This window comes from Myotis davidii, unplaced genomic scaffold (assembly GCF_000327345.1).
Source record: "Myotis davidii unplaced genomic scaffold, ASM32734v1 scaffold13, whole genome shotgun sequence".
Lineage (NCBI taxonomy): Eukaryota > Metazoa > Chordata > Mammalia > Chiroptera > Vespertilionidae > Myotis > Myotis davidii.
In genome coordinates, this window is record NW_006286243.1 from 2,830,880 (window position 1) to 2,843,190 (window position 12,311).

A 12,311-nucleotide genomic window follows, 5' to 3' on the forward strand; every position below is an offset into this window, starting at 1 on the left:
TCAAATCCTGAGTACACCACTCTCAGCATCACCGCTCCTGTCCCAATCCTGTCCCTCTACTTGGTCTATTCCTTTTTCTGAGATTCAGCTGGAAGGTGGTCTTGTCTGCTGCTTTCTGCTTCCCTCCCTCCCCTGAAGCACCTAGTCCCTAGAATATATTGACTCTTCATGGCTGTTACAAGATGCATCACACTGTACTTTATTCAGCTAACCAAATAAGATCTAGGAGGTACCCAACATTTCGAATGATTTACCTGAAGAATGTGAACGTACGAGGTTGAGCTGGAGCTCCCTAAAAGAGAAAGGGAAAAAAATCTTCTTATTGTTACTGTGCACGTTCTAATCTGACCTAGAAGCTTCTAGAATTCTAGCAATGTATCTTAAAGACGTGACCAGGCACTAGTTGGTTCATTATAGCCATGTTTCTAAGAACAAAAAGTTAGAAACGATCTAAATATGGAATTAGGAAATTTTCCTATGATCAAAAGTTGTGTGTGGCCATTCAAACCTATTGGAAAATGTTTGGAAACATGTAGATATTGACTTTAGAAAAGTGATATAAAATGTTCCAGAAGGAGAAGGTTCATCAAAGTGTTGACAGGGTTTTCTGGGAGGTAAACTCATAGTCATGAAAATGGTCCCTCATCCGAGGAAGTGAGCGGAGGGACAGTTACATCTTTGGAGGGACACTGAGGCGGCATGAGGCAGTGGAAGAAACCAGCAAGCCTCTAAGTTCAATACCAAGTCATGTGTAAATTAACCCGAGCCTTATCCTCCTCATCTGTAAATTGGGTCTAATGATATCTCCCTTGTTGAAAGGAACCTGAAAAATGGGGGTAGGTGGCATGTGGATGTGTGTGAGCAGGAGCCAAACTTACTCTAGCTTATTGATAGGAATAACAGTTCTGGCAAATTTTCCAAAACCTGTAGTAATGCCGTACACAACTGGAATAAAAGACAGACACCATCCAATTAGATGCAGGATATATATTTTTAAGCCTATAAAAATAATTGTATAACACAAAGGGGGAAAGATACCCGTTTTTTCTTTTATGATGCTGTCTATGACTTCCCTGGATTTTTGCACCTTCTTCTCCGCAGTTGGGGTGAGCTAGGAAAACATTGGTCAGAGAGGAGCACGTGGAAGATGTCCACATGTGGCAAAAAGGGTCAGAGGACATCCGTCCCTCCCCCTTACCTTTATTTTGTAGCGTCCCTTCCCCAAGTTGACCAGGTCCTCCGTGGTCAGGCTGTCCCCATCTAATTCGATGTACTGCACAAAGGAAGGGGTCTCCGTGAGTCTGAACAGCTTAGCTGCTCGGACAAGAGATAGGGAAGCCTCAAGCAGAACCAAACTTGGCCACTTCAGAGATTTTATCACTGCTATTAATGTGCTAAGATAAAAGACACCTTACTTAAGAGGAAGCTGAGTAAGGACTGTTTTTCTAGTGCTTTTTCCTACAACATGGGGCTGGAGAAAGTCCCGTCCTAATTGGTAATGTTTGCTCATAAATCTTGCTGGTCCTCCCCCTCCTTAAATAAGGGGGACTTCATTTTCTTAACAAAAAGAGTGGTTTGCCGCTTACCTTTTCAGGCTCTCGGTATTTGCTATACCTGAATCCAGGTAAAGGAAATTACTGGGAAGTGTGGCACAGCCCAGCCCCGTCCCTGGCGGGGGACCCCACCCCCAGAGTATCCCCAGAATCTGCAGGAAAGGATACAGGTAAACTCCCTCTGGTTGCGATGGAATGAAGTCAGGAGACATGGCATCCCCTTCTATAACTGAAACAAGAAGACGAGAAGGACCCCTTACAGACCACAACGGAGAGCCCCTTTGGCCTTGCTGGTAAAGCAAGGAAGTGCCGGCCCTTCAATTGCCTTTGAATTCTTTCGAAATGGCTGCTTTAAAATGACTTCAGATACTTCCAAGTGCTCTTAGCATCTTTACAATGAAGGAGAGCAAAGGGCAGAGATGCAGGTGCCGGGCGTGGACCCTGGTTTAAACGAAAGTTCAAGATCTAACCCCCACCTCTGTCCCATCCCAGCTTTATTTTGTTTGAAATCTGAACTCCTCTGTGCCACAGGCCTCTCATCTGGTGAAGGTCTTTTGAAGGGCTTCACCTTTAAGTTTATAAAAATAGTTACATACACCACCCGGTGGCTTAGTGGTTGAGCATATGAATAAGGAGGCCACAGTTCAATTCTCTTTCAGGGCATATGCCCGGGGTTTGGGGCTCCATAAGTGGGATGGGGATGGGGGAAGGGAGGGAGGTGCAGGAGGCAGCCGATCAATGATTCTCTCTCATCATTGATGTTTCTATCTCTCTCTCTCTCCCTCTCCCTTCTTCTCTGAAATCAATAAAAGTATATATATATAGTTTAAAGTTATATAGGACAAAGTAATTCAATTACTTCGAAGGGATTCAGACCTGCAGTCCCGAGTTCACATCTGCTCTTGGCTTCTTACTAGCAGCCTGACTGACTCTAGGTAAGCGGCGTCTTCTGGGAGCCTGTTGCCTTGTTGTAAACGGTGGATAGACCTGCCCCCACCCCCGCCCCCTTCTCAGTAGGGTCGGTGAGGATCTAAGGCCCCCAGAGGCCTGGCAGCACTTGCACAGCCAGCAGGTGGGGATGTGTGCTGCGTCCATTCGCGCCTCTCCCCTCCGGCCACTCACCCACTTCCACGAACTCATTGTCCTCCAGGGCCACCTCCAGCGGGTCCTCATTGTCCAGCAGGCCCAGGCCCTTGCAGCGGCGCACCAGAAAGTGCACGTCGTCCACCGAGGCGAAGCCACCGTTGTCCGGCTTGTTCTTGATGTACCTGCGCACGGCCTCGCGACCCAGCCAACCCACCGTGAGCTGCGCGTCCTTGCAGGGCACGGCCAGCCATTCTCCGCGCACGTGCACTGTGTACCTGGGCATGGCTCCGGTGCTCCTGCCGCCCCTGAGGCTACAGCAACCAGGCCGTCCGCAGGTGACAGTCACCAGGAGCGGACAGTTTTATCTAGCAGAGGCTACCGAGGTGTGGTGGGTGGGGAGAGTGAGGATGGACTTTCAAATTATGCCACCTCCCTTGCCTTTACCAATTTACGCGTTGGACAAATATTGATCAAGGCCCCAGGGTCCCTTTGGGTTTTTGCAGCTGAGCTAGAGGCCGGAGAGGGGGAGGCAGGCAGGCCAGCCTCCTGCACACCAGCGATGCAGCCCTAGGACAGTAAGGCCTGGGGGTCTTAGCGCCCTTTTCTTCAGGCTCCCCGGTTTCTCCCTCCCGGGTTCCTGTCTGCATTCCCTTCCATTAAGAGCAACTTAGAAACACCATGTTCCTGTCTTTATTTGGGATTACTCAACTGTGAAATAACCTGCCGGCCAAGTGTGACACCAGGAAGTGTGGCAATCCTCACTCATTTGTTTATTCCACAAACAGGTGTTGAGCAAGGACTCTGTCACTGCTAAGGTTCTCCCAAGCTGCTCCTCCACAGAGGGAGGCTGCAAAGGCCAGAGATCATTTTCTCAACTTTTCAAAGGTCACCGTCTGGACCAAGAGCCAGGGCTTGAAGGTTAACAGCTCAGCCAGCCCTGGGTGGAACGCCTGCTCCGAGGCTGGTTAGTAAGTTCTTAATTAGCCTGTTTCCTCCTCAGAAGGGAAAGGGAATAAATGCCTCACCGCAGTACTTGCCATATCTGCCTGGGATCCCACCCTGGGCCTGCCTTTTACGAACTGTGACCTCTGGCAAGTCGTTTGACCTCCCTGGGCCTCAGTTTCTTCATCTATAAAATGGAGATATTGATAGTGTCAATTGCAAAGGCCTGTTTGGTGAGAGGACTGAGTGAGTTCACACATGGAAAGCCCTTAGAGCTGCACCTGGTGCACTGAAAATGCTTCCGACATGTTTGTGACTATTATTTGGACTTCAGTACTCTATAAACCTATTTTGTTTTATAGATGTTCTTTCATCTTTATACATGAATATCCCTAATCCAGTTAAGCTTCTTCAACACAGGTAACTGCTCCCTGCACCCAATTCATTGCCACTAGTATTAAGAAACTGTGAAGAGCATGGAAAAGATCAAAGAAAAGTAGGCTAGTTTAGTAGTGGGCGCTAGTTGAGCAGCATTTTGGTGGTCAGCCAGTTTCTAGAGATGTGATTAACACAATAGAAAAAAAAATCCTAAAAGGTCTATTCCTATGAAAACAGATTTCTGCTGGGACTAGATGCCATACCAGCATCTCTTTCTCTGGCAGCTTCCGGAATGTGGACAAATAAAGAGCTAACATGCCTTGAGCCTTATTGAAACTTGCACTTGAGCCACCCAAGTTCTAACCGCATTCTGGAACTTGTCATCTCGTGAATTTGATACACGTAAATCTTCCATTCCAATACCCACCTTCTGGCCATAGCTTTATAGCCTTACTCCCCCTCCCCCCCCCCCCCCCCCCAATTTACTTCGGTCATCTCCGCCCTTAGGACTTGACCTCTAGTTGCTTCCTACTGCCCTGCACCTCCTACCTGCTTCTTCACTTATTTTCCTAGGAAGCCAGTCCCCTAGTTGCCCACCTGGACCACTTTCTTCAACATTTTGAAATTTCTTTATAACATTAAACCTGTGCCTACGCTCTGAGTAAAACCTGACCCCTGTGTTCACCCAGGGAGAGGTTCTGCTACAGAAAGTCCTGTGATGGTGCAGATGGTGGCACTGCCCTCCTACTTGCCCACTTTCCAAAACATTCACCGCCTCGAGGACCTTTTCAATATCCACCTCACCTCATTCTCAGAGGACCTTACCTCCTACCTCTCAGAAAACAGAGGCCTTTTGACATGAAGTAGCTTAACTTTCTGCTCCCTTCCATTCACTCATCCAATAAATATTTCTTGGAACACCTGTTATGTCCCAAGTACTGTGCTAGATGCTGGGGATGAATAAATACAATGCATTCTCTGCCTTTATGGTGCTTACTCTCTGGGGATGGATGCAGACATGTAAGGAAGACTGGTTAAGTCCAACTATTCCCTGTACTGTGAGAAAACCCAAACTAAGCCCAGCTTTTGAGCAATCCCAGGCCAGACATGGGACATGTGAGGGAAGAAGGCTCCAGATGATAGCAGCTACCAGCAAATTGCATCACACCCAGAGATCTGAGGCTCAGGCCCCTAGACACAGTAGAGCAGAGATAAGCTATTTCCATTGGTTATGTCCAAATTCATGACCCAAACACCCACAAATCTATACCCTTACTTGTTACTCTCTCCATCCAGAACACACCTCCAATAAGATCTTTCTTATTCCTTGACTCATTTATGCTTTCTTTTCTCCAGAAAGCATTCCCTAAACCCCTTTCTCTGGGCTGCTTTAGTGTGCCTCTTCTTTAGCATTTTATAGAAATTACTTACCTTTGTTCACCCGGAAATTATGTGTATACACCAGCCTGGCACAAAGACACTGAACAGATGCTTATTAGACTCCACTGAGCTGGCCCCAGGTAAATGTTTGGACGTGTGTCTTTAGCGCCCTCTGCCTTCCTCATAGCACCCTTCCACACCACCCTTCAAGGATCCCTTGTCACAATTCACTTTTAGTATCACTCATCAGTGATATTGAAAAGTGACATTAGCTTAGACCCGTGGTCGGCAAACTGCGGCTCGCGAGCCACATGCGGCTCTTTGGCCCCTTGATTGTGGCTCTTCCTAAGCCTTAGGAGTACCCTAATTAAGTTAATAATGTACCTATCTATATAGTTTAAGTTTAAAAAATTTGGCTCTCAAAAGAAATTTCAATCATTGTACTGTGATATTTGGCTCTGTTGACTAATGAGTTTGCCGACCACTGGCTTAGACTATGTGGTGAGCTTAGAGGGCCAGCGATGCCTTCAAAAGGATCATGTGGATTCGTGGATCCACAGTCTAATCACTTAGAACATGATTACAGACCAGGGGTCTGAGCTGAATTCTCTGCCCTATTCCTGGCATGAAGTTTTGAGAATTACACTGCAGTGTACATCCATGTCCAGGGAGAGTGAAATCAGCAGACTCAGGATTACAGACATGGACAGGAAGTTCTCTCTCTGATATCTGCCCCACCTTCAGGGTATTTGCTATCTGTTTTGAGACTTGTGTCACTCCATCAGCACTTTCGGGGGGTATTTAACAATAATATACCCCACCCACATTTATACTCAAAAACACCATTCCTCTTTGCTAGAGTTTATTTGGCCAGGAGTAGACCCAACCTGGCTCAGTCTCATTTCTGGAAATTTGGAATCAAGACAGTTTCTCAACATGGTAAGTTAAGATTACAACAGAAAAGCTGGGGCAGCCAGACTATACCATGTGGACTAGAGAAACAGAAATGAGGCCAGAGTATTGATGGCTCTGCAGTCCTGGGTGCCAGACTCCTTCTGTCTGTCCACAGGTTCCGATGACCTCCCTCTACCTGTACCCTTAAAATAACCATCCTATTCCCTTTCTGACTTCTAGTCATTTCGGTTACTGTCAGTTACAATCAAAGAATCCTAATGAATTGATTCCCAAACTGTGTGCTGAGGCACCCTGGGGCACTACATGGCATCCACAGCTCTCTTACTTGGATCAAGTTGTTGTACTGTTTTTAATATTTCTTCCCACATGCTCTATGCTCTATGTGGGTGAAGAATGTTTGCTGACCACTAAAGAGTAGAGGCAAGTTGAACAGACCATCAAGAGACTGATGGGAAGTACTGGTGTTCAGGGTCGTTACCAGACGCTAATGCACAGGAGAGCAGGGTGAGTCCAGTGGATCAGCAGGGGACCCAGGCATGAGGAGCAGAGGGGTCCCCTAGAGTTGACACACTTTGATAAGGGAGTTCATCCTATATCCACCAGCTGGGTGATGAGCAAATCCAACGGAGTGTTCACACTATAGTTACTTAAAAGGCAAAACCCTAGTCATACTGAATTCTTGGTGTGCAGCAGATTCAAATTACACAACTTAAATTTAACAGGTAAATATGTTGACATATTTTGTGATCATACTGGGAGAAAATAAATATGAAACTGAAAATTTTACATTTATAAATCAAAAAAATTAAACTTTTAGAAAATTCACTTTATAAAGAACATGCCATTGGGGATTTGGGAATGGGGGGGGAAGGTAGCTCAGCTTTATTTATGAAAATCACTGACAAAACAATAAAAAGCCAAACGTAAAAACATTTTTAGTTACAATATGAGCTGGAGTTTATATTTCTTTATGAATTCAATTTAAAAAAGAGAAGCACTTGACATGAGCATCAGACGGGTCCTTAATCCACTTTTAAGTCCTTGCCCACCAGCATGGCAGTCACAGGGTGCATACTTGCTTTGTGCTCTCGGTAGGTACAGATGGCTTGATCACGGGACTTGTCAAAGGCAGCCAGGTCCCTACAAAAAGAAAAAGAGAAGAAGAAGAAACATAGCTAATGATTTATTTTGTTTTTTTTTTGGAAAATTTTAAATAATCATAAATATTTGTCATAATATCTTTTTCTCAGAATTCCTGCCAAATCCATAGTCAAAATAACTTCACCGAGATATTTTTCAATGTTTCTTGGAGTCAAGCGTTCCTGTATGTCAATCAACTACTCTTTTACCTCATTGCAACATTTGAATAAAAAAAATTTGACTTTACTTGCTCAGTGCATCTTCAGACATTTTTCTTGACCATGCCTACTCACTAGTTATCTTCTACTTGCTTTTAAAGATCTTTCTGTGTCTATAAGATTATTTATGATTTATTTACTTTTCATCACTGTCTACCCCATTTGGCCCATCAGAGATAAATCATATATAATGCTTCTTAAAAAGTTAATGAAATTATCTCAAATTTTAAATATTTGCAAGTATTAGTTCCTATACAAAAATTCTATCTATATAAGTGGTTCTCAACCTGTGGGTCGCGACCCCTTTGGGGGGCGAACGACCCTTTCACAGGGGTCGCTTAAGACCATCAGGAAACACATATATAATTACATATTGTTGTTGTAATTAATCACTATGCTTTAATTATGTTCAATTTGTAACAATGAAATTGGGGGTTACCACAACATGAGGAACTGTATTAAAGGGTCACAGCTTTAGGAAGGTTGAGAACCACTGATCTATATCCTTTAACAAATATAAATATGTATTATTTTAGATTGCATTTTACAAAGTATTTTAGCAACAACAAAAACATTTATTTAATATTTTTTTCTTCCTCATCTTTATATAAATTCAAAGCATAATTTGATTCGGTTCTTACTTGAATAAGGGTCGTGTGAACTTCATTCTTCCTTGTTCAGTCACCATTTTTAGAGCCAAAGGAATTGCTTCCTCCCATTTCGATTGAATGCAGAGTCGCAACCATCTGAAAGCAGGATTTTAGTGGATATGGGGTAGGAAAGGAGGAGGAAGAAGCAGGATAGGACAGGTATATATGAAAATAACTTTTGTAATGATAAATAATCCTATTATGATTACACTGTACACCACTTTATTCTGAGAATTTCAAATAGATATACAATTTAATAATTGGAGAAGAGAAGGAAGAGGAATTTGTTTTTTTAAAAGATCATATGTTTTAACAGGTCTGGAGTAAGTAGTTGCTCATGTACCTTATATATGCAATTTCTGAAGGAATTAAACTTTGGTTTAAGCCTCACACTATAAATCTAAATTAAGAAAATTTAACCACATAACAGAATCAGAGATTTCTAACCATTCTCATTTCAGAGTTACTTTGGCGAGTTGTGGGAGAACGCCTATTTACCATTGAGTCCTTAAGCCTAATCATTTTTAAAGGCAAGAAAAGCTTAGAACAGATTCTAATAAAAAGATTAATAATCTTATCAAGATTGCAACTATTCCTTAAAAAATGCTGTAATTATTTATATAAAAGCAATAAATTTGACCAGGATGTCTTAGGACTCTGCTTTCCCTTTCTCCACCATTGAAACTAGTTTTCTACTTTCTTCCACAGAGACAAGTTAAAATGATGTACCTGAATCGTATTTCAGAATTGTTAATGGCATTGAAGTTGTACACCTCTTGCATTCGCTTTATGTGCCCCAATGGAAGAGGTGCCTAAGAGCAAAATGAAAAAGTATAACGTATCATTTCAACAGGATTCCTTGGAAGAAAGGAGCTGGAGAGAAATTCCTAGCCAGATTAAAATCCTAAATATTTTCTAATATAAAAGTAAGTTAGATAAAAATAAAAGAAACAAATGCACACAAAAATAAATTTTGTGCAAACTTATTCTGGATAAGGATATTCTACCAGGAGCAAAGGGATAATTTAATTTGTGGAGTACACAGAGAATTAAATGAGGATTATGGCCCTCTGACTTTTTAGTATATATAATTATTAACTTTCAGATTCTTTCTGATAAATTTCTTTCAAGTTCTTCCTGATATATTTTAAATTTATTCCATTCTCCAGATTAAATCAGTTTCTTAATTTTTTCCTCATGAATTCCCCCCCAACTTTATCTTTGCATATTTCCTCTGAAATCTCTTTTAAATTATCTACAGCCCTACAAAAACAACAGTGTTTAAACTTTTATATTACAGAGTCCTTTCAGAATCTGATGGATCATATGGACTGGACCCTTCCTTTGTGAAAAAAACAAACACACACACACAAAAAAAACCCCACAACAACAAAACAAAACCAAAACAAAACACCACCGCATTTACCATATAAACACAAATTTCTATATACAATTTCCCCTGAAATTGTAAACTTCCTGTGCCCATCTTAACCCATCTTAACAGGGAGGGTTCGTGTGACAAAAAGAAAGAAGAGTTCAGTTTGGACAAGTGGAGTGTGAGGTGCCACTAGGTAGATGGTAATTCTCTTCTCCAGCCATGACCTCAACTTACAAAACTCACTCCACACTCACTCACCATCTCTGCTCTTACTGACTGCTAGATCCTTCCAAATTGTTTAGTCTCAACTAAATTCCAAGGCTGCCCTGGAAGGTCAGCCAGTGAAGATCACCCCGTAGGCCCCCTACTCTCCCCCCACCCCTCTTTGCTGTTCCTATTTCCCAGTCATCCCGTCACGTTTTCCTTCTTCCTGGTCCTAGGCCGCATAGCGGTGCTTACAGACATTTGTGAAATCATGATGACTTCATGCACTAAAAATTGATTCTCTAAGGTCCCCGTTGCCTTGAAATCCCATTGCTCATTTTGCTCATTTCATAGGAAATTCTGCTCCAAGTCTCCTCCATCCCTCTCAAGGTCCTTAGACCTGAGAGCTCCCTTATGTAACAGTAAAGACCCAGTCATTACCTCCCTCTCAAAATGTAGCTTCTCCTCTCAGTGAAATATTGCTTCAATTACCTGGGTTTGAAACGTTCAAATCTGCATAGATTCTTCCCTGGTAACCCCCAAATCCAGTCAATCACAAAACCCTATGCTTTCATCCTGTATGATGTCCCTCTCACCTGTCCTGTTCCTTCCCTACCCACCTGCCCCTCCCTCACGCCAGGTCTTCCTGTGAGCCTCCCACCTAACGCCACCACCAATGTTCCTCATGTCAACCCAGCCTTCCCATCACCAGCAGAGTAATTTCCATAACCACCATTGCATCAAACGACTCTCCTGTTAAACATGTTACATCCTTCCCTACTGACGAGCACAAAATCTAAAATTGTCAGCACTCAAGACTTACCCCATCAGACCCTACCAGCCTGTCTAGTGTTGCCTTCATTAACTCCTTAACCAGAGCGACGATTTACTCCTGCAGCACGGGGCACACTCCGTCACTTGCTGCCCCCTTGGACTTGACTTTTTCCCTCCCTGCTAACACTGCTCTGCTCAAAGCAAGCCCCACTCCTCCAAATCGTTCCTTGATTATGCCATTTGGGAGTCCTTATGCCTAATCAACTTTTTCTCAAATGATACATAAAATATACCACCTTTTATTGCTAACTTTTGCATGTGTGACCTTTCTTACTAGATTATAAACTTTTTGAGGACATGGTGTATTTCTTATTCATATTTTTATATTCAGCACAATACTAAACATACTAAGCATTCAACAAATATTTTTAAGTGAATGAATTTTATAAATTATTTTTTTCTATTTGTTTCCACATTAACATTTCTTCCAGGTTGGGTTCGATGTAAATGCTCTGCCTTATGCCCATTCTAATTCCTAATGTTTTGAGCTAGTACTTACATTCTGAAGCATCTGTGCTAAAAATTCATTCAACTGATGAGAAGAGAGATCTTTCAGGTCTGCTGAGTTGAATGAACTCAAATCATCTTCTTTGGCCTATAATAAATGTTACTTGGTTATTTCCATTTGTGTAAAATTTAATATTTATTGGTTTATCTGACATGAAAGTAAAATTAAGAAAAAGACAGAAATATAAGAATATGTAAAATTGTAAAAAAATAAAGCCTTAGCTACTTTATTATTTCTGAGATTACATCACTATGCCTTCTAAAGTCAATATTATTTTTGAAAATTAGACTGTTAGTAAGAGTGGAGGAAACTTTTGACACCCTTTGTACCATTCATGTTAATCTGTCTTTTTAAAAAATATATATTTTTATTGATTTCAGAGAGGAAGGGAGAGGGAGAGAGAGAGAGAGAAACATCAATGATGAGAGAGAATCATTGTTCAGCTGCCTCCTGCACACCCCGCACTGGGGATCAAGCCCACAACCCGGGCATGTGCCCTGACTAGGAATCAAAATGTGACCTCCGGGTTCATAGGTCGACGCTCAACCTATGAGCCACGCTGGCCCAGCTAATCTGTCTTTTATTACAGGGATCTCAGCTAAGAATTCAGAGGGAAGAGAAATAATTATTTTTCCTCCTCTGTAAGAATTATCCAAGATTTGTATTCATGCTGGTTTCTCTAAGGCAATGGTTCTCAACCTTCTGGCCCTTTAAATACAGTTCCTCATGTTGTGACCCAACCATAAAATTATTTTCGTTGCTACTTCATAACTGTAATGTTGCTACTGCCGTAGACCAATTCCAGCATGTAATAATTTCAAGAGTTTCATTAAAAGGTTGATGAAACTTGGGGACTCAACAGGGTTGAGTCACAGATGTAGTCATCTGTTGGGAATGGCTAAAGGCATTTCCCCAAACCTGAATAAGAAACTGATTGTGGCTGCCAGACAATTAAAGGCGTCCTAATCTACATGTTATTGCCTCCTACTGGCCAAACACCTGAACAGCCGTAGGCTATTCCCCAAACTGACAATGCCTCTGTACCCTTTGAAACCTTACCCTTTGAAGTGTATTATCTCCACCTTGCCTTAGGACAAATTGTGTTAATAAAAGTAAGGATGATGG

General features: G+C 42.4%; 2 protein-coding genes across 5 annotated transcripts in view; both read right to left on the reverse strand.

Annotated features, from left to right (window-relative positions):
* Positions 1-3,315, reverse strand: part of HAL (histidine ammonia-lyase) — a 20,760-nt gene extending 17,445 nt beyond the window's left edge. Inside the window, 7 exon segments of the mRNA XM_006757624.2 lie at positions 239-292; positions 879-945; positions 1,039-1,111; positions 1,199-1,273; positions 1,587-1,614; positions 1,722-1,782; positions 2,676-3,315. Coding sequence (XP_006757687.1) covers positions 239-292; positions 879-945; positions 1,039-1,111; positions 1,199-1,273; positions 1,587-1,614; positions 1,722-1,782; positions 2,676-2,922 — 605 coding nt within the window. The 5' untranslated portion in view covers positions 2,923-3,315.
* A 3,747-nt stretch (positions 3,316-7,062) lies between these two features.
* LTA4H (leukotriene A4 hydrolase) overlaps positions 7,063-12,311 on the reverse strand; it is a 30,077-nt gene continuing 24,828 nt past the window's right edge. The window contains exons 16-19 of one of the 4 annotated variants that reach the window (XM_006757621.2): positions 11,178-11,273; positions 8,992-9,074; positions 8,254-8,358; positions 7,063-7,394 (exon numbers count right to left, since the gene is read on the reverse strand). In XM_006757621.2, the coding sequence (XP_006757684.1) occupies positions 7,277-7,394; positions 8,254-8,358; positions 8,992-9,074; positions 11,178-11,273 (402 nt within the window). In that variant the 3' untranslated portion in view covers positions 7,063-7,276. The remainder of the gene's footprint in view (positions 7,395-8,253; positions 8,359-8,991; positions 9,075-11,177; positions 11,274-12,311) is intronic. The other 3 variants (XM_006757623.2, XM_006757622.2, XM_015559988.1) reach the window with 3 other exon arrangements.